The sequence below is a fragment of the Symsagittifera roscoffensis genome, chromosome 7 (assembly GCF_963678635.1).
Source record: "Symsagittifera roscoffensis chromosome 7, txSymRosc1.1, whole genome shotgun sequence".
NCBI classification, from domain to species: domain Eukaryota; kingdom Metazoa; phylum Xenacoelomorpha; order Acoela; family Convolutidae; genus Symsagittifera; species Symsagittifera roscoffensis.
The window spans coordinates 4,378,758-4,401,914 of NC_087068.1; the positions used below are offsets into that span (position 1 = coordinate 4,378,758).

The 23,157-nt window shown below is 36.1% G+C and overlaps 1 protein-coding gene across 2 annotated transcripts in view; it reads right to left on the reverse strand.

The window, feature by feature from the left end:
* Window positions 1-16,707, reverse strand: part of LOC134851390 (uncharacterized) — a 77,237-nt gene extending 60,530 nt beyond the window's left edge. For both annotated transcript variants that reach the window (XM_063867449.1, XM_063867450.1), the window contains exon 1: window positions 16,501-16,707. In XM_063867449.1, the coding sequence (XP_063723519.1) occupies window positions 16,501-16,595 (95 nt within the window). In that variant the 5' untranslated portion in view covers window positions 16,596-16,707. The remainder of the gene's footprint in view (window positions 1-16,500) is intronic.
* Window positions 16,708-23,157: the final 6,450 nt, after the last annotated feature.

A 23,157-nucleotide genomic window follows, 5' to 3' on the forward strand; every position in this document is an offset into this window, starting at 1 on the left:
AGGTAAGAATAACCTTTAAATATAAAAGAATTCTACGGAAATTTGTGATAATCATGTTGTAGAAGCAACAGAAAGATAATCATTAGTTATGAAAAAGAATTTGTTGAATTTGAGCCAATATCGAATAAATTTTTAAGAAAAATTTATCTCATTTTTAGTCAGTTTTATCAATTAACTGTTCTTTTTTCATCATTTATCTGAAATTTTGTACTATTAAGGTGAATAACTTCTCAGATTTTGTAATTGTCGTACAAATTTGGGTTAATCATTGAGCAAAAATCTAGAAATGTTATGAAATAATGCTATTGATGTTCATTTGTATTGCGAGTCCTATTATCCAAATAAAAGGTTGAAAATGGAAAATTTTTGACAGATTTGAATAATTTTTGCTTTACTTTCTCTGAAATTGCGTTTATTTTCACTATCCTCTGCAAGTTTCATCTTTGCTCCAGGTTTTATGAGCTTTCTTTTTAAGGTTGAGAGCTTTATAAAATCACTTTGTTACTCAAATAATGCTGAAATTTATCGTATTTCATAATTTTGTGTGAAAATTTTGGAAAAATCCAAAAACTTATTCAAATTTTTGTATCATTGTCTCAACATGATACCGTTAAAAATACAGCTTGAGCTCAATTTTAAACTCTGTACATAATTTGTTTTTCAATTTGATCGCAATTAACAAAAAACTAACCAAACCTATGAGTTTTCTGCAATTTTTTCCAAAAATTTGAAAATTTTGCAATTTTTTCCAAACACTTTAAATTTTTGCAATTTTTTCCGAAAATCTTGACCTTTTTCGAAGTTTCAGAAAATTTCTGCATAGTGTCAGGTAGATAAAAAATAAGGTTACCCAATAAAATAGATCGAATTACAGCAAAACGTATTTTATCATTTTTATGAAAAATTTTCTATTTTTGGTGACAAAAACTCCTAGTTTTTGCCCAAAATCTCTTACCAGTGACTTACCATGCACCAAAAAACTAAATATATTACCTCAATTTCACAACCTACACCTGATTAACCAGTAATAAAAAAGAATTAGATAACGCGCGCCGAGACTTTTGCGAAAAAAACTAGACAATTACACACAAAACCAAAAAATTCGTTTGCTTACCATCTGAAACCTGGTATCTTAATACATTGCCAAACCTATTCCCTATCTTAATACATTGGGAAATCTATTCCCTATCGTAATACATAGCTTGCAGACCGGATGCTCTATCCCCTATCTAAAATACATGGGGGTCTTCAACCACCCCCCCCCCCCCCTTTCTCCCTCACTCTTCTACTACTAGTAACTATTTTTATAATCGATTATAATTTCTTAAAGTACTTAAAACTAGGAATATACGATTTTCAAAAACATTTGGTAAGCGAGAACAGAAATAAAACTACACGCTAACAGTAATTTTTTTTGTGCGTGTTTAGTTTTCTGAATTTGTAATCGGACCCGCTTTTTAATAAAATTTTTAGAAGGATAATCGCTGCTTTGAGCTTAGGGTTCTCTTTCATGCAGTTATGTGGATATCTTCGTGAGAAAAGAGAAAATCCAGAAGCCTTTTTCAAAACAAAACCCCCAAAAGCAAAAAGTGTTCATTTTGGAATACATGCGAGTTTTTGGGAAAGCAGAAAAGCAAGAAAAATGATCAATTACTTTTTTCTATCAGGTTATAATGGTTTTACGTAATGTTGGTTGTAGTTCAAATTGCACGAGCTTGATGCAGGCTTTCAAAATGTTTGTTTTTAAAAAAATATATAGATTGGTAAGCAATATAAAGTGGCATTTTATATTCGCACCGTATATATTCGTATGCAGAAATTTCATTTACTGCATTGGCAATTTTAATCGAAATTCAAACCAGAGTTGATAAAGGCATAAAAATTGGAGATAGTATTAAAAAAACATGCAAAATCATTTACCATGTTTTGTGTTTTTTTTACTGTTTGTCTTACAGAGAATTGAAGGTTTTTGCTATTTTGTAAATTATTCAGACTTTATTGTAATTTTTTTCATGGGGTTGAAACGTAAATTAAATATCACAACTAATACAATTATTTCTTTTTTTTAGGTTAAGTTAAATACAATTTCGAGTAGATACATTATGGTGATATCATGTGAAAGGTTTTTACCTGCACAAAACTTAGAATTCTCAATCGTGTGCTTTTCTCCTTTCCTCTCACCTTAAAGTTTCAAAGTTAAAAAACGATCTCAATGTTGTCATAATGCAATGAAACTATTCATTAATAGTAAAATAACAATTGTAAACAGATTTGATTTTCAGACCGTAAATCGTACATTAACTCGTTAAGCCACGATTGCAAATAGAACAAAAATCGAAGTAGAGTCTTTGAAAGGCGGAATAAGGGGTAGAAAAAAAACCGTTGGATGAGCTAACTAGGGTATGTCAAACAAAATTGCTTCACATAATTTATCTTGTAAAACCATTCGTCGCTCCGTGTAAATGCATAGGTTTGAGATGGCGCGAACTTGAAAAATTGCTATCGAAAACAAAATCTTTTTTCCACAACTTTTGATCTTCATACTAAACCTTTTAAAACAGCGTAAATTGATGCGGCTCTTTTTCCTACCCCCCCCCCCACCAGCGAAATTTTACTAGTACAATTTTTTTCAGTTTATCGGATTGTTACAAAAATTGTTATGCGGACTAATCAGGCTACGGCAAACATATTTGGTGCTCATACTTAAACAACTCGTAAAACCCCTCGTTACAAAGTAAATTGATGAATATGTGAGGTGGGGGGAAAAAGGAGAAAGAGCCATAGATGATTATGTGAAGTGCGGGGATAGGAAAAAGAGCCTAATTTTCTCCAGTACTGTTAAATTTTGGTTCTTATACTGTGAGCTTCCATGATGAGACAGAACGGTTTCTGTTTTCTTAATAAAAACTAAGGTATTTTTTTTATCGCGCAGTGTTTTTTGAAAATAGAACTTAATTTGTTAAGGCGGCGCGTTTGTCCCGCGCAATTAAAAAAATACAATAAATAGGATTAAAATTTGAAGCAGCAGCTCTTTTAAGAAAAAATTTAATGCGATCTTTTTTATTTTGTTGAAAACCCATTCATGGCTCATAAAGTAAGTTTTATCCACAATCAAACAATCAATAAATATTTAACTTTTTTCGAAAGTTTCAGAAATTTAGGACGTTCAAACTTGAAGACATCGCCTGTATCAAAAATCAACCTCTTCATATTTCTATCTTTCCATTGTGTGTTACCAGGCTTGGGAAAATAAACAAAATGAGGAAGCAAATTGATGCAAAATAGAGCGTTCTCAATTGAATATGTTTTTGTCTTAGGTTTTTGCTATTTGCCTCCTACTTGTTATGACGTTTCTACATACAACTCTCTGTTTGGACGAGGACAATTATAAAAGTGGTAAGTTTTGCATGTTCGACTTCCAATGTCCCCGAGCGACCAGCTGCGACAACTTCAACAAGTGCAGCAAGCAGAAAGCGAAAGAGAATGATTGTGGCATATGCGAGGATAAAAATAAATCTGAGCCACCTACCGCAACGACAACTACCGAGCCAAACACAACCAAAACGACAAAAACTGAGACGAAAACCACAACGAAAAGAACCGACTTGACAAGCACAACGAAAAGAACCGAGCCGACAACTACAACGAAAAGAAACGAGCCGACAACTACAACGAAAAGAACCGAGCCGACAACTACAACGAAAAGAATCGAGCCGACAACTACAACGAAAAGAACCGAGCCGACAACTACAACGAAAAGAATCGAGCCGGCAACAACAACGAAAAGAACCGAGCCGACAACCTCAAAGAAAAGAACCGAGCCGACAACCTCAAAGAAAAGAACTGAGCCGACATCCACAAAGAAAACAACCGAGCCGACAACCACAGCAATGACAACCGAGCCAGCAACCAAAACGACAACAACTAAAGGTAAAGCAACAAGAAAAAAAAATGGAAGGCAGTGTTAGTGGAGAAAGCCCAGTCGCGTTTCGAACGGAATGTTTTTTTTCTTTTAAACGGTAAAACAAAACTGTTTGGGAGATTTTTGTCATTGCTGGGGAACCGTTTGTGTATCAGCCATACCAACTAAGTCATCAATGGTTTTTGTCTAAAACTGAGAAAAAACTGTTGCAGGCCATTTTGGTTCTAAGGGATCAACGTTAAACCCTATGCCAATGCTCCGACCCAAATTTTGCAGCAAGTAATTTCCTCATTTTTAATTATATGCAGAGATTCCTGAATGGTACTGTGTTTTTCTTATTTTAGTCATCCCAGTAATCTATTCCCCGGTAAATGAATGAGATAAAAAATTAAACATGCACGGTGAAATGGCAACTGTGAAATATACTGTTTGTATACATTAATCATCATTCTACGCAGTGCTAGTTCAGCTCTAACAAATTTTGGATGCAGTTTTGTACAAAGGCACTTATGAATGACTACTGTTTCAAACTCAATATAAACTGATTCGGGCTAAGCGGGCATTAATTCTTTTGCTACATGGCTGGGAGGGCTATATTGGGAAAGAGCATGATATATTTTTTGTTTAGATACAAATCGCTGAACCAATCATCGGTAACGGCAGGAAAATAACTGCCCTATTTCAGAATTTCATTTTAGAATTTCAGAACAAAAGACTGATGGAAGAAATTATGTATGAATAAAGAAGGATAAAACACTTTTTGTAAATCTTTGTAAGTTTTTGATTGACTGGGCGAAGAGTCTTAATCCCAAAATCACAAAAAACTTCTATTTTTATGAAATTTTTAAGTACTCTATACTGTCTCTGTTTAGCAAGTTTTGAGAGTAATCATTTTCAGCGTCATTTTTTTTTGCTCCAGCAAGTATCCAGATGGAAGCAGGTAACTTGTTGATGATGAAGCCTGTAGGTAGAAAAAATAGCAATGCTTTTTATAACTGATGAAAAACTTTTGCACCCATTTTGAAACATTTTTAAGCACAATACATTTTGTAAAAGCCCATGCTCAATAAATTTAACAATTGATTTGCATCAAATGAATCTGTTTTCAGATTGGCTCTCAGGTTCTGTATGCATTCTGGACATCGAATGTTATGGCGATGTGTATTGCGTGGACTATCGCTGCAGACACAAGTGTAGTAAATCTAAGACATGCCAATCGACGAACGATGTTTGCAAACAGATAAAACGTTATCCTCATCCAGTTGATGTCTGTATGTAGCATGCTCGTGCTTAAGGACAAATTTAACAACTTTGCTGATGCTATATAGTGAAATAACATTCACATTTTCGTAATTTTTTTAAGTAAGTAAAAAGGAAGAATATTTTAGGATCGATGATCCTAACACTTTTTCGCATAACTCAGAATGCGATAGATGTATAGTAAAAATGTAAGTGATTCTAAGGCATGCAAATTGCCGAACGATGTTTGCAAACCTATAAACCGTCCTCTTGGTCAGTTTGTTTTATGGGCTCTCTTTCCTTTCCCCCCACCTCACACATGCATCAATGTTCTGTTGTAACGAGGGCTGTCACAAGGTTAAGTATGAAGACCAAACATGTTTGTCATAGCCTAATTAGTCCGCATACCAATTTTTGTAACAACCCGATAATGTGAACAAAGTTTTACTAATAAAATTTCGCTGGTGGGGGAAAGGAAAAAAAAGCCGTTTTGTCTCTGGGTACCTAGCCTCGTGCTTCAGGAAATTTATATAAAATTAGCTGATGCTTTAGAATGAAGTTTTATTCGCATGTATTATGTGTTTTTTTTTATCGAATAATCATAGTATTATTTAATAAAATCATTTGAATACCCATTTTGTTCCGTTAGGATGAAAAAAAAAGTCTTGTTTCGATCGAGGCAGATTTAGTTTTTTGGATTCAATGTACGATGCAATGTATTAAGCAGCCTGTCTCAAAACAGCCTGTATCAAAGGTACTGCTATGATTGCTTTTATTTCTTCTGTTTCACTCTGGAAAGCATACTTATTCTGCGCCAATTTAATCGAAATATATGCATCATTCGGGTTCATTTATAGATAATAGAGAAGAAACAATCCTTGAGATAGGCAAAAAATGAGATCGAAATTAATGTTTTTATTTTGAAACTTTTGTCAATTCTTAAGCTAGTAAGATATAAACCGCGGTTCTAGATAAAAGATGAACTGAATAATTACGACTTTGCTTGTTTTCCTGGTTGAAAACTCCAAATAACTAAATGTTCAACCACTATTTTTTTAACTTAACTTTTTATGACCCTTGAAAATTTTATAGGAAATAAACTTGTTAAGCAGACTAAGCAAACAACAAAGTAAGATGAGTTAATCAAACAAAAAAACAAAGGGGGCTATTCCTCCTGTGTGAAAGAAAACAGTCTGAAAAAGTCCGTGTTTCCAAGAGAAAAGACCACAAGAACTACTCGAATTGTCACTTAAAACACTTAAAATGCCTTGTATTTTTTCAAAAAAAAAAAGATTTTTTCACGTGTTTTTGTTTTGAACTTCAATTTCCAAGGAAAGCGCTCAAACTGTCTAGTATTACTTCAATTTCATTAAAGCCTTTTCAACTGTCTTCCGCGCATGAATGAAGGTGGTTTACTCGTAGAGTATTTTCAGATAAGGTACACCATCTGTTCCTGAAGGCTCAAACTATCTTATTTTCGGCCGGATATATTCGTGCAACTTCTTAGTCTAATACCAATCTTAATCTTACGCTATTATCTCCTAGTCTCATTAGATCTAAGAATTAAGGGATGTATTTATCGTCTTTTTTCTATAAATAATGTGACTTACCTCAAATATTTTTGGAAGACATTACTGAAGACAATTTTTTTCTGCAGTGTTTCAAGATACTAAATTGAAGCTAAAAGACATTTAATTAGAAAAATTTATTTTTTCATTGTATAAATTATCTGCCCATTTTTAATAGCTATTGTTTAGTGACTGGCAAAAACTCTCTACTTGACTAATTTTTATGTCGAAAATTTTGTTTTTTTTTTTTCAAAAATTGGATTCTGATGGTGCGCCGCATTGAATCAAGGATAAAAAAAGAATTTTTTTTCAGGAAAATTTTTAAAAGTATAATTATTTTCAGGTAACAAGTAAATTTCATATACGTCATGACAATTATGGCAGGGTAAAAGGGAGAAATTACAGTCTATATTTGCAAATTGGCACGAAGCTTTATATTTTTATTTGAGTCTTAGGGCAATTGAGCAGCTTCAGAAAACCCTTTAAGCGAGGATTCTCAATTGAATTCAAACACAAAAAGTTGTTCATGATGCTTTTTTGTTGCTGTTTTTTGTATCAAAGTCTGTACACATTGTTCTAGTTTGATGAATAATCTGGCTTAGTTGTTTTTCACGTAACGTAGTACTCGCGCAGCTAATTTAAAGGGATCTTTGTGTAAAAATTTTTGTTTTTTGGTAAATTTTTCTACCCAGATGAGTTAAAAGGTTAAAAGGTTACAAAACATCTCAATTGCTTTTCGAAATTTCACCATTGACTCAAATATTGTAATCTATTTTTTTTAAAATGTTTTTAAGAAATTGTTTTGGGAAATTAAGAGTTTTATAAAATCAAAATACACTTTAGGAGACTTTTTGCGAGACTCATAACAAAAGGGGTCGAAAACAAAACTACAGTTACAGAAATTCAAACTTTTTACGCGCAATGATTTTCCCTAATATGTACCTTTTGCCCGCTCAACTTCTTAAACCAATTTTGAATTAATCAATGTTTTCATCTTGCATGGTGAATGGATGTCTCCGTCGAAAACATTAAGTCTAAAAACCTTCACATGTTGAAATTAAAATCAGAAAAATCAAGATGCAATTTTTTATTAACAAATAAGTTTTGGCCAAAAGATTAAAATTTTCGAATAATGCATTAAAATAAAAATGCAAAGACATAAAGCACTAAATGATCAGTCACAAATTGCAACAAAAATCAAATGGTCTTTTAGTTTTTTGTTACATTTCTTTGGGTCAATTTGGCCGCGTTTTGGCTGCTTTTTCCTCGCAAAAAATGGTATCAGATATTAAAAAAGTACATTTACCTTTAAAAAGGAAAAACACGCACAGAAAAAACAGATTTGTAAGTTGCCAATTTTATAGCTACACTGCCATTGTACTTAGTGCTAACATACGCATCATATAAAACCACATACAAGAATTTCATAGACTGCATAAGTAACTTCCATCAAAATACATACCTGAGTACGCAAATTTTATGTAATTTTGTACCCTCTCATTTATGGAATTTTTAATAGATTTTGCCTTTGCGAAGAAAACTTCACTTATGCGTTTCTTAGCTATACGGACCTTTGTGTAACTTTTTTTTCGTTGGATGAAATACAGATGAAAAACACATACAAAAGAGCTTTGATCAATTTCATTCCAAGTTAGATACATCTGTAAAACCTCGCCTTTGACGAAATGTAAGATCAATTACAATAATTTGATTTCACCTAATTAACGTTCAAGCCTTGATTAATGCCCATGTCCACATTTTGCAGTTTTTGGATTGCTCAGTTTTCAAAATATGCAAGTTATTTGTTGGGTTTTGCTTCTATTTTGTTTTGTTTCCATTCAATTTTTTAATCCAATCATCTGCAACGGCCAAAGAATCATTTATCTATTAGCTGACAGGAGCGTTAATATCAGTGTAGTAAAATCAGCTTTTTTGACCAACTTAAGGCAAGATGCCACTCTTAGATGCCGTTATGCCACGTATATACAGTACACTAAGTTAATACGTTGCATCCTTTGTTGCAGTTTTGGTAGTGGACAACCTTCGTCCCGCAAGCAGAACGCCTCAGGCAGGAAGAAACAAAACCAATCCAAGTCTTGTTACTTCTGTGGCAACAAGTTTTCTGCGGACCATCGGAAAAAATGCCCAGCGCGAGACGTGGAGTTCCGGTTGTGCAAGAAGAACGGTCAATTCGCAAAATTGTGTAATTCCAAACGCCGAGTCAACCGTGGGGTGTTGTCCGTTTGAAACCTAAATATGATTTTCTAAGCATTCAGCCACGAAAGAATTGTACTATAGTTCAAATTTGCAGCCTCGAATTAGTGAAATCCAACCGCGGAACGCCTCGTAACTTGAGTGTTATGCTACGCTCGGCATTTTACGCCACTGTAGATAGGGGAGCCCAGTAACTTTTTTGAACAAAAAGACAGCTAATGTTTTATTTTGTCAGAACTTTGGTCTCAATTCACTAGTGTACAAGGTTTGCCAAACGTTGTCTCCTATGTAGATTATAACAAGAATTCAATCAAGGTTTTTGGTAGACTGTCTATAAAAATCTCGTCCGATGGTTGGAAGAATCACAACGCCACTTTCCTTGTGTCAGAGGACAGAAAGCGTTGCCTATTGGGGTTAGACTTGCAAAACTCAATCGGCATAGACACAATTCATCGAAATCCGCCACAAACTTTGTAATAAAGTTCACACACTTGTTCACTCGACTCGGAAAATTTAAATCTCACCAATTGCACACTATTTTTATGGACACCTTAATCCCTAGACAGATTAAATGTCGGAAGGTGCCCATCCATATTCAGGACCGAGTGTCAGAGGACTTAATGGCGCTGATTAAGGACGCTCATGATAAAAAGTTAGGAAAAACATACTTCGATCGCTTCATTAACCCCATAGTGATTACTGCAACGAAAGATAGCTCGATTAAGCTCGCTATGGATACCAAACCCCTTAATGCGCAAATCTGGAAGAATAAGTATCAAGTGCCAAACATTCCAGAATTAATCGACTTGGCCGCACAGATCAATACCAGTGATGTCCCAGGTTTGGTGTAGTTCACCTTACTAGACCTAAAATATGCGTTCAGTCAGATCGAACTTTCAAAGGCGACGAATAGTTATCATAAACTCAAAATCATTTGTGAGGAGTCGACATGAACATACCAACTCAACACTGGATTTTGCGGTTTAACGGATTTGCCCTCCAAGATTCAAAAGGCGATGGATTGCATGCTGCAAGGTATCTCGGGAACTACCTGATATCTAGATGATATTCTTGTCGTCTCCAAAATGACACTGTCAAAACATCATGACATTGTCCATGATGTCCTATCTCATTTAGATGAAGAAAGTTTTGCTTTGAAATTGTCTAAATGTGAGTTCGCGCTGGGTAAGCTAGAATGGCTGGGGTTCGATATACGTTCAACGGGTCACTCCTCCAAATTTTCCAAGATAGAGGCAAACAAGAGTTTGGCCGCCCCAGGACACTCAAGCAGCCGAGATCCTTTATGGGTACCTTAAATCACTTCCAAAATTTATGTCCGATCTTCATAATCTTACGTGTGTGTTTCGCGAATCTTTAAAGCTCTGCAATAAAAGCAAGTTCACTTGGATTGAGTCACAAGAAGCTGCGTTTGCGAAAATTCTGGGCCTCATTGCAAAAATTACCGATTTCTATCGTTACGACCTTACAAAGAATACTCGTAAAAGATGTGACGCAAGCCACAGAGGACGAGGAGCATGTTTATAAAGAAACAAATAGGTTTGGCGGTTCCTACTTCGTTCGCTTTGCGATTTTTTAATTCAGCGGAACTTAAATACGGTACGAATGAATTTGAACTGCTAGCAGTCGTCTGGATGTGTAAAAATTCTTGCACATATCTACTCGGCAATTGATTCGAAATACTCACGGACCACAAACCCATATTTTCGGCACAGCATACCAAAATCTATTCGCACAGATCATGGGTCCGGTTTTTAAACGCAGTGCTAATGAACTTTTGCAATAATTTGGGAATCGAGCAGGTGTTCTGCCCAGTCGGGGATCACTGTGACTGTGGGTTAGTGGAACGGGCTGTTCAGACAAAAAAACGTAAGCTGAGGACCGAAGCATTTAGCCCAAAATGCAAATGACTCAACCATGTCCTTCACATGATCTTGAAAGACCTCAGGAGTTCCAGACATACGACTCTTAATAAATCACCTTTTGAATAACACCTCGGTCGAAAGCCAACCATTAGATTTCTTTGGCCAGGGATAAGATTCTCACAAATGCTTCAGATAAGAGTATCCTTGCTCGGAGCCTCTTGAAACGTGAAGATCGACTTCAGCCGAATCACTCAGCCCAGATTTGGCTCCATGTTTCAAGAAGATGGTCCCTTGTCAAAAGATAGCAGATACGCAGCAATACGAGGCCACCGAAGATCTCGCTCTAGCTGCTAATAGGTGGAGTAAAATGAAGCCAAATATCAGTGTGGAGACATTGATGTGGGAACTTGGGTCCCGCAATAATGAGATTGCCAATGCTCTTATATCTGGTCTCAGTAAGATTACCTTGAGATTTTACGACCGTTTTATCTCACCAATTCCGTCGCGCCCAAGACCTACTGTTCCAACCAAAACAATAGCAGCCTCCACACACGGAGGCAGGGCTGGACAGAGCTCGGTTCCAAGGAAAATCAAAGCAAGAGTCCCGACTTCAATGCCTACGCAGAAGTCCCCTATTTCGATAGTGCCAGTACCACACAAACAAACAATGGAACCGCCGGTGGTTTTCTGGTCTGACTCGGATACTCCAGATGCGGCCAGACAATTTGACTCGCCTAGGAGGTCTCCTCGGAATATGTCAAGCCGGGCAGTGAGGGTCAGTTCAGCTCCTCTACAACTATCTACGGCCTAGGACGTACCTCAAACGCCATCGACTCCACTGTACCCGTCTCTGCCTTCGGAATCGCCCGTTGGAGGTCTTGACGCGTCGAAAAGTTCTGTTGCCACTTTGCTACTGTTGCCACTTGCTCGGAGCCTCTTGAAACGGGAAGATCGACTACAGCCGTGACCGAGTGAAGGTGGTGAAACGTGGTTCACTCAGCCCAGATTTGGCTCTAAGCTTCAAGAAGATGGTCCCTGGTCAAAAAATAGCAGATACGCAGCAATACGAGGCCATCGAAGATCTCGCTCTAGCTGCTAATCGGTGGAGTAAAATGAAGCCAAATATCAGTGTGGAGACAGGGCGCAGTGTGATGCGGAAACTTGGGTCCCGCAATAATGAGATTGCCAATGCTCTTATATCTGGTCTCAGTAAGAGTACCTTGAGATTTTACGACCGTTTTATCTCACCAATCCCGTCGCGCCCAAGACCTATTGTTACAACTAAAACAATAGCAGCCTCCACACACGGAGGCAGGGCTGGACAGAGCTCGGTTCCAAGGAAAATCGCGCCAAGAGCGCCGACTTAAAAGCCTACGCAGAAGTCCCCTATTTCGATAGTGCCAGTATCACACAAACAAACAATGGAACCGCCAGGGGTTTTCTGGTCCGACTCGGATACTCCAGATGCGGACAGACATATTGACTCGCCTAGGAGGTCTCCTCAGAATATGTCAAGCCGGGCAGTGAGGGTCAGTTCAGCTCCTCTACAACTATCTACGGCCTAGGACGTACCTCAAACGCCATCGACTCCTCTGTACCCGTCTCTGCCTTCGGAATCGCCCATGGGGGGTCTTGACGCGTCGAAAAGTTCTGTTGCCACTTTGCCGGCTGCCGACTCTGCAGGAAGAAACAAGAACCCCGTCACTTCGATCCCGGTACGCCACCACTGCAGTCTCAAACTCCCCAGCGGCCACTCCTGTTCCCAACCTAGTTCCTTCAGGGGTCGCGATGTCGAATTCCGCTCCTTCAGGCAGCGCTACTCAACGTCTTCTTCTTCTAGTGTCAGGGCGTCAGAACGGAAGAGGAAGGCTCCAGCCAGGTACGAAAGCCCAGTTCGTCACTCCGTAAGAGAAGTGGAAGAATCCGCTGCCTCTTTTCTATTGCCCGCTCCAGTTCCGGACAATTCCCAGGTCACCCGAAGCGTCCTTTTTAGTCCGAGGAACGTCGTAGATTCCAGCCTGAATTTCTCTACCAACTTGTCTGTATCTGTCTGTATCTTAAACTTTAAAATGTTAGAGTTTGTTTCTAAGCTTTATTTTCTATTCCCATATAGTTGGAGGTGTTGCTTATATTATTTTAAAAATCGGTACGTTGTAAGAATTTTTTGTGCCCTGGGTATGTCATGCCACGCATATACAGTATACAACGTTTACACGTTGCATCCTCCGTTGCAATTTCTGCAGTGACGCCAAGGTCGCCCGCCAGCCGTGCTAAGTTAATTCTCACCATAATAAACTTAAAATCATCTGTCTGCATATCGACATACGAACCAGACCTATTCCTTTTGTTACGTTATTTTAACAAACTTAACTCTATTCTTTCTTTTAGTCCAAAACACTTTGTGTAATTTATATATAAAGTAATTTTTTCTTTTCGGATAAGACAACTCTACTTCGAAGTTTTACTACTGAATTCCTAAAACTTTATTCAAACTTCTCAATTTACCGAGTTTTATCAGTCCCTGAATTCGGTAGATGTCAGATGCGAGCTTTTAAAAGATATAATCTGTAGGAATAAAAAAAAAGAATCTTCTTCTGAAAACTTTTTGTGAGTTCATTTTGACAGGGTGGTGATGTTTACTTCGAAAATTACTAAAATAAATTCTTTTTTTTTGTGATACCATTAAAAGTGTTCTAGACTCTCCATGCTTTCAAATTTTGGCTCCTTCAGATCAGTTTTCTATGACATCTCATTTTCGTAAATAATTTCTGGATTGTTTTTTTTCTGGTTTTTGTTAGAATTAGTCCGGAAATCCCATAACTGATTGGTTAAAATTCGTTCAAGTAGAAAAAAATCCTGGTTTCATTGAAGAAAATTTTCCTTCTATGATACCTTATGAAAAAATGTGGTCCTTGTGAAAAAATGACTAACTCAGTTGAGCAAAAGAGGCTTTGTTTTCTGTAACGAATTTCCCACCCCTCCCCTTTCTAATAATGAAAATGTTGGCTTCCAAAAAAAAACGAGGTTCAAATTCAAGAACTGAAATGTCTTTTTTATTTTTCAACAAAGATACGTCCTGCGTCCTGCTAATCAGAAACATTTGGTGCCGCAACACTCGGGATAGTCGGCATAAGCGGAAAAAAATGCTTTTTTTTAAATTGGGAAATTGTGATAAATCGAGATTAAGGAATGAAAATAAAAAAAAATAAAAATGCTCTTTTATCAACTTGATCACAAACACAAAAAACATAGCAAAAAAAGTATAAAGGGGTTCATCTCTAATTTTTACAGGAAGCTTACAACGTTTTGAACACTCCGGAAAAATTTTGAACCAAAAGTTGATTCATTGTACCCAAAACATAGGAAAACAGCAAAAAAATTAGCTGAACGCAAACTACTAATGCAATTAAACGAAGCATCATATGCAAAACACTTCTTTATATTTTTGCTAAAACATTTTTCTGGCCAAATTTTGATTTTATTGTTTTTTAAATTGTCATTTTACATATCAATCCATTTTTTTTGCAAGTACTTTTTAAAATTAAATTTAAAATTAAATAAAACTTCTATTTTTCTAAGAAATCAATCACCAATAGTTGCAGTTCACCTAAGCGGACGACGCTCTCTTTTTCTTTGGCAACAATTTTCCCTCATCTCTCCAGCAACCTTGCATCATCTACCAAACTTTTGTGACTGGTATTTTGAGGTTTCAAATTACCCGCCTGAATATTTTTTATGTCGAAGAATTTTTTTTTCTAGTCTGAACAAAAGTTAACTTGTAAGAAGACAAGTTAATTTCCATGACTCTTTTCAAATTAAATTGATTATTTTAACGTAAATATTTGTTCAATCTGAAAAGCATTGACCTCGATAATAATAATAAATGCCCAGTTTATATCATTTAATCAGGGCTTTGAAGTGGCCAATTTCGCAATGTTTTGTCAGATCAAAACTTAAGCGGCAGATTAAATCAATTTACTTTGAAACGAGTCAAGGAAATTAATTTGTCTTCGTACAAGTTAATTTTTGTTCAGACTAGTAAAAAAAACTCTTCGACATAAAAAATATGTAGTATTTAACCTAGTAGTTTAACGAAAATTTAAAAACATTTATTGCAAGTTAAAGGTTTCCGTGATTAGTTTTGATGCTTAAATCAAAGACAATCCAAAACATACCCGCACTGAAGTTTCATAAATAATAACTTATTATATTGCCTTTTTATGGCCTGTGTTTCTAAAATTCGAAAACAATCGATAATAATTAAATGACAAGTATTTTTTTGTTATTTTTTTGAAGCAAAAAAACCCAATTTTAATCAATTACAACCAATGATTTTCAAAATTTTTTCAAAAAATGCATCGAACAAAAAGTTAATCCATCATAATCATTTAATTATCAGGGATGATAATGTTTTAATAATATTTTAAAGCTAATTTTGTGAGGTATTTTCATTTGTTCGTAGTAAGTTTAAAATTAGCTAATAATATTTTTTGGCCTCGCTAAGAATTCACTTTTTTAAAGTTTTACTGTCGTTTTTTGAATAGTTACGTCTATGCGTTTGTTATTCTTTTACCAATTTTTGGTAAAAGGGTTAATAGGGGACGCGGGCGGGGCGGGGCGGTGCGAAGTGGGGGGGGGGGGGGGGGGGGGGTGTAGCAAAGGGTATAGCGTCGGGGGAACGGGGAAAGGGGACACAGAGGAAGACATTGGGGTAAGGATTATCGGGATGAACGTGTTAGTTCGAACTCGACTGATGCAGAAAGCTTCAAAATTAAAGAACAAAAAACAATCGATTGTATTAAAAACAAAAACTTTAACGATTATAGTGGATTATAATGGATTTTCTCAAAAAAAATCGATTATATTGCACAAAAAAACCATTAAACTGTTTAAACTTCCCTTAATGAGCGATTATATAGACACTAAATTAATCATTAAAAACCCATTATAAACGATTATTATTCATGAAACTTCGGATCGGGTAACAATAAAAAATGCGAAAAAATTTTTCGAATACAAACTACCATAATAAAAAAGAAATTTTTTCGCAGGATAAATCTAAACACATCAGATTCAAACATAAAACTAACTGCAATTGAAGCAAGCTAGTTTGCTTACACTCCAAACCCTGTTACTTGTCTTAGACGTGAGTTCGAGACAAAATTGGCCTTTAAAACAACAGAATATAGCCAACTAAAATGGATTATATAGATGTATCACATATCACGGATTTTCTGTCGCACATATCAGCTAATACTCTCTATCTCTAGGAAGTTGGTGATGGGGTAGCAATAACTTTGTAAACCATTATATCAGGGGCGGGTTTGGTGGGGGGGGGGGAGGGGGACGGCGGACGACTTACCTTCAGGGATTGGACCCCCTGCCGACCCAAATGGTCCCCCTTTGGTACTTTTTAAGAAATCCAATTTTGAACTATAGTAATTTCTACGCCAATATATACTGATTTTGAGGGGGGGGGGGTACTTGGGCTTTGAGCGCGCGCCGAAAAAACGCAATTTTTTGGTCAAAATTTTCCAAAAAGTGCCTAAAATGCCTGTTTGGACTGTTTTTTTTTTAAATTTTGCCTGCGGTGCAGACAATTTGGCCAACACAGGGACTAAATATGAGCGTTTGATAGTAGCAAACTATCGTTGCTTATGTTTAATTGACTGACCTGGTTTGCTGTAGCAAAGCAGAGACCACCAGCTGCATCACCAAACCCTCCGGCAAAACAAATTTTCTATCGCATTTTCTGGCAATTAGTTTCATTTTGATTTTAGTTTTCCTTCAAGTATTTTTTCCGCTCCAGTTATATTATGGAAGCCAACAACAAAAAATAGCAATTTCTTGTTTTGTGTAATAAAACCAAAACAAAATTACAAAACCATCTGATTTGAAAGAAAACTGATTAGATTGTTAAAATTTAATTACGGTAGAAAACCAAATTATTCATATTTATGAACTGTTTTATTCTCTCACTTCCTAGTTTAGCTCGTTCAAAAACAGGTGCTAAAATTGTTGGAAGATGGCAAAGTTTTCAGCCCAAAAATAGAAAGGAAAGCAACTTCTTCATTCTATAAATAATTCAATCGATTTGCTTATAATTCAACTTATGTGAAAACAGCCAACTACTTGAAACCAGACTAACAAAATCGAAAATCCTCGGCAGCATTCATATTCATCTGTACTGTTTTTGATCTCTTCTCCGAATATGTACAAAATATTTAAAAATTTTGAGTCCGGGAAAAATGTCTAATGCCCGGGCTGAGGTGCTCGGCTCATGATTCGGGGGCTATACTCATGCGCGAAGGACCGAATGGGCGAACAAACTCGTGAGCGAAAGACCAAAAACAAAATTAGCCGAAAGACTTTTTTTTAAAAGAAGCAAATGCTATTCAATTAAAATCAATTAAATGAAGCATTTTTTTGCTTCTTTTATAATGAAACGGCCCTTGAAATATAAAATTTGTTCCAATTCCGCGGCGGTCAGTGACAATTTGAAAATTTTGCATATTGCCGTTTTCATAATCGGCCAATATCAATATCAACTCCCCGGAAATTTTCACTTTCTTTCCAGATTTTAGATTACTGAAATCTGATTAGCTGATTTTTTTGCGCATTCGGTCCTTCGCGTATGAGGGATTCCACCCATGATTTGTCTGGAATAGTCCAACTTTTGAGGTTAAGAATGATACCAATGGTTGACGGTAAGGGTGTACTTAAACTAAGACTAGTTTAAGACTTGTTAAAATGTTGGGTTCTCTTCTAAAAATTATTTGTAGGTTTTCAACTAAGACTAGATTAAACGAAGTTGGTTAAAGATATCTAAGCCAGCTAAAAGATAATTTCGGTTAAGAAGTTCAATTGAGATTGGTTGCATAAAACATGACAATGTCACAGATCATATGTGTCAAAAATGGATGTGCTTTTGGCAGGTATTTTTCTAATTCAAAACTAGAACAAAAATCATAGAGGTTAAAAGATCACCTTTGACACCAACAATGTCTAACTTTTGTCGCAACATTAAATGGTGGAACAAAGTCAAATCATGGGTCAAACAGGATCGAATTTTATATCAAAAAACGTGGAATTATTTGGTCAAACAGGGTCGGGCCATGAGTCTAACAGCGTCGAACCAGAAATCGAACAGTGTCGAATTTTGAGTCAAACGGGGTCATGTGTTGGGTCGAACATAGAGGAAACATTTGTCAAACATGGTCAAATTGTGGGTCAAACAGGATTGATTGATGTGTCGAACAGAGTGGAATCACTGATTGAACACGGTCTAATCATGAGTTAAACAGGATCGATAAAGTCAAAAAGGGTCGAACATGGGTCAAGCAGTGTCAAATTACTTGTCGAATACAGTCGAATATTGGACCAAACGGAGCCGAATCATGCGTGGGTGCGTTGACTGGAATGGAATAACAGAAGGAAATCATTGGACAAACAAGGTCAAACCGTGTGTCCAGGGGCGGATTTAGGGGAAAGGGCAAACGCCCCCCCCCCCCCACCCTCTCCCACTCACCTCAGGGATTCGACCCCGTGCCGACTTAAAGTGATATTTGTGATATTTTTGAATATCGAGTTTTGGCCGACTGACCCTAAAAATTTTTTAATGGCGCCTTAGGCGCCAATATATACTAGTTTTAAGGGGGGAGCGCGCGCTCAAAAAACGCGAATTTTTTGTCAACATTTTCCAAAAAGTGCCTAAAACGTTTTTTTTTTGGTTTTGCCAGTCTTTTCAAAAGTTTGCCTGCGACGCAGAAAATTTGGTAAAAATGGGGTGTTTTGGTAATTATAGTGATTTGGTAGAGCTCAGAAAATCGAATTGGTCGACCTAAAAAAACATCGACAAAATTTGCAACCCTCCCCCCTCGAGAAAATCCTAGATCCGCACCTGCGTGTGTCCATCAGAGTGGAATATTGAGTCGAATATGATCGAATACAGACTCAAACAGGGTCGATATAGTCGGATAGAGTCAAAACATGGGTAAAACAGGGTCGAATCATGTGTTGAACAAAATCGACGCTCTGGTCCAATATTGTCGAATAATGGGTCAAACGATCTGGAACCATAGGTCGAGCGGGCTTGAATCATGTGTCCAAACACGGTTCGAATCATAGTCCAATCACAGAATCAAATGGGTCGAGTCATGGGTCGAGTGGTGTCATATTATTCATCGAAGGAGCTGAAACAGTTTCTAAAATAAGACCGAATCATAAATCTCAAGTGGTGAACTGTGGGCGGAATCTTATTAAAACTGAATGTTTGTTACGTTTTTTGTTCAAAAAACTGTAAAAAATGCAAATGGTAAAATAATTCGGTATACCTGTGTTACTATTCATCTTTATGTTCCAACCCATTTTTTGGGAAATTTTCAATATCTTGACATAATCCAATCACAGCTCATGAAAGCCTTCAGGTTGGCCCGATGAGTAACTTCAGAAATACCTTTTTTTTCATTGGCATTTAAAAGTGAGACTTTAAACTGCGGATTGCTTGAAAAACACAAACTGTAAAACACAAACTAGACGTCACTGACAGCTGGTCTTCTAGCTTAAGCGTTGTAGTGTCATGTAATTAAGCCGAGCATCCCCCAAAGGATCGCACTTATGTCCCCTAGTGCTATGGGCTGCGGAGTTTTGAATCTAGAAACGAATTCTTCTATAAAAATCCACACTTTTATCCGTATATATTTTGAAGATAAACTAGAAAACTGCTATCGCACTTTTAATTGCACAACTATCAGACAAACAAAAAAAACATTTTGTTTTGTATTGAAAAATATCATTTTTTATCGCGAGGAGAAGGGGAATAACAAGGAGTTGAAAATAAGCTTCCTGAAATAAAAATATATATGTATATTGGTGTTTGAAATGTCTGATTTAGCGAACACTTATGCCATATACATATGGAAAGTTCAGTTAAAACAATTATTAATGTCTCAAAAGAAAAACGTCCTGATCACTTTTTCTCGGACTTCAATATGAGTTTTTTTGATAAAACAAGAAGCTTCTATAGTGTGACGTTGCACATAAACCGCTCAAAAACCGTGCAAAAACCGCTCAAACTGCTCAGGGTTAAGAATTTCAACGTCTAAAAAAACGCCTAAATCGCTCAAAAAAGAACAAAAAAAACAGCGGACATATTGAAAAAGACCACCCAATTAGGTTGTTGTTAGGCTGTGAAAAAGTTACTGCAACAGAACTGTATAAAAATAAGACAAAACATGTCTGAACGTGTCAAGGCGAAGCCCTGAATGTTCCGAGAGCCTTTTGAGGTCTATGGAGCAGTAGCAACATGCAAAGCTTGAATTGAATGTAATATAACGACAAAAAATTCTTTTTGAAGTTTTTGAGATGTTTTGTGAAAGAAAAAATGATCCCATAACACGCGATATAAAACACAATTTAATAGATTTTGCTACTAGTAACAAATCAATTATGGCAAATAAACTTCTGCAACCAAAATGCAACGATTTTTGAATTGGTTTAAATCTCCGGTTGCGCGTGAATAGCGCGAAGTAGATCGTGCGTTAATTGTCCCAAGTTGGTCAAAGCAGCAATCTTTAAGCCCCCAAAAACGTTACAAAAAATGATCACAGGCGAAAAGTCTTTTTCAAATTTAGGCTCAGGACAGCAATACCTTATGAATTATATTTAAAAATTCCGTCAACAATGGCTGTTTGAAAAGTCGAAATTTGTCTGAAGAAAAAAATCACCCCGCGAGCTTAGAAAATTAAAGTTTGTCTTGAAGAAAAAAATTGTCACGAGCACGTAACGAAATCAAAAACGAAAATACATTTTGAAAAAGATTTACAAGGTCAGAAAAACATAACAAACTTAAATGAAATCAACGAGTGTCTGCAAAAATTGAGTGTCTTTTATAAATTACGCAACACGCCTAAAATTAAAACACATGTGGGCGGAAGAAACAATTTCGGTTATCATTTCAATGGGTAAAGTTGTGAAAGTAACAATGGTTGAACTTTTTACTTCTCCGTTGAATTACTTTTGTAGCTTAAAGAGGTTTTTTGGATCGATATCGTTTTTCTAGTTAGTCTATTTTTCGGACTAACGACGACCTTATTTTTTACGACCTCCAAAAGACAATGATTTTGGCCTAAATTTTTTCTAGAACAGCTGGAAAGTGGATGTTTGATACTTTTTTAAATTAGTCTTTCAAAATTTCTAGTTTTCAATCAACTTATAGACAAGATGTCTTAATCTGGCTCAGAAATCAAAAACAATTGAGTTTGACCACACTAATTGATCCAGAGGTTGTACTAACAGAAGTGAAAAACTTCCCTTTGTGTTTTATCTTGGGTGTGGAAGGAATAATGAACAATAGTTTTCTCCTTTAAAAAAAATTAGCTGTTTCAGAAATGCTGGAATTAGCTGCGGGATTCTTTCTTCATTACCAAGCCAAATCGGTTTCTTTGATAGTAAATTGAATTTTTAATTCCTTGGCACTGGAGTTCGTGTGTTAAAAGTCGTCCTCAGAAATTCGAAAGTGATCAAAGAAAAAACCCAACGGAATCGAATAACATATTGCAGAGCAATAGGCGTTACATTTATGTTTCGGTTAGCGAACAATTCAATGGAATCCGTAGACAAATCGTACTTTAGAGACCCTTTCATAGCATGGAATGATTTGGGTACCATCGACAACCGCACTTTTGACGTAGCAGCAAAATCAACAAAAATAAATGCAAATTTTATGTTCTTTTTCATATGGACATGTCTTCGAATCCGACAAAATCAGATCAAGTTTGAGGTTTATTGCAGCAAAACTCAGCAAAACACCTTAGCTTTTTAAATTTGGAGAAACAAAAAAATTTACGACTAAATGGGTAGGCTTCGTTTTCGAATGGTGTCTTTAGACAAACACCTCTAAAATATTCATTTCTATAACAGCACAGTTTGGAAGCATGGTTTCCCAATTGGTTTCCTGATGATTACAAGTTTCGGCTCTTTTCCAGTTCCCCCCTTTCAAATTCAACTTTGAAAAGCTTATTTAACCGTGTCATAATGCAATGAAATTTGGCGTGGTGAACAAATCGACAACTGTGAACAGATTTGTTGTTCATACTTTACAGCGTAACATCACGAATTTAGTCGTGACAACACGTAAAACAAACATAAAAGTCGGTATTTTGAAAGGGGGAACTGGATAAGAGCCCAAGTTTCCGTTAAGTACGTTGTTATGTACGTTTTTTGTGTACGTTGAACCATTTTTCTCAAAATGTTTGTTTTTTAGCTACATAATTTTCATTAAATCAAAGTTTACATAATGAATCTATATAATTTTCATTGCAACACTGTTTGTTAAAAACTAAACTCAAATTTGGCGGAGAGGGCCAAGAGCTCAAAGCGTTTTCAAAATTTTCCAAAAAAAAAGAACTGATTAGCTGCCATTTTTTTGTTCCCTTCTTTTTGACATAAATAATGTTTTGTATAACTTTCTCTTGCCTAAAACAAGTTCTTACATTCCAAAGATGTGCTGCTGAATATTATGACCCAATATAAAAAATAGGATATGATTTACAAAAAGCAGTAAACAGTTAACTGTTAACTGCCTTAACAAAAAAGGTACCACAAAAAAGGTACCACACACATGTTTTTTTCAGTGTTTGCCTTTCTTCACTCACTGTGAGCATCATTTTTATGGCTCAATGAATTGTTTCACAAGTCTAGTTTTACGAAGACTGTACATATTCGCAATAACTTAATTTGTGTGTAAGGTCGTATAAAAATCGGACACTGTGGGCCAAAATTTTACTATAAAAAGTCAACCGCAAGAATAGTGGAAGAAGGGTCAACTTTTTTGGTGCAGATTTATAGCTTCTCAATTTGACTTTATGTTCTGAAAAACTATTTTTACGTTGTCTTAATGTTATCAACTTTTGCATGGTGAACAAAAAACTAACTATTGTGAACACATTTGTTCTTCATAAATTACATCACGACAACACGCATTCAGCTATAATAAATTTAAAAAAAAAACGAAATAGGGGGGGGGGATGGAAAAAAAGTTTTTATAGCAATGAGTAGCTGTTTTCTGACCCGTCATCTGTTCACCCAAAAACATGAGCGCCAACCAAATGACAACCGGCTCACCATGAACAAGATTTTTGTTTTGGTTATTATGGAACTGATGAGAATGGTCGGAAAAAAACACTTAGAAAGCACTGTCGCAGTAGTCAATTTCATACTGTGGCCCTGAAGATTACATTACTTTCACCTGATTGAACTGTTTTTTTTTCGCCGATCGAAAACATTTCGCTAAAAGCAAACAATTAGAAAAAAATCACGGCTCTTTTTCCTT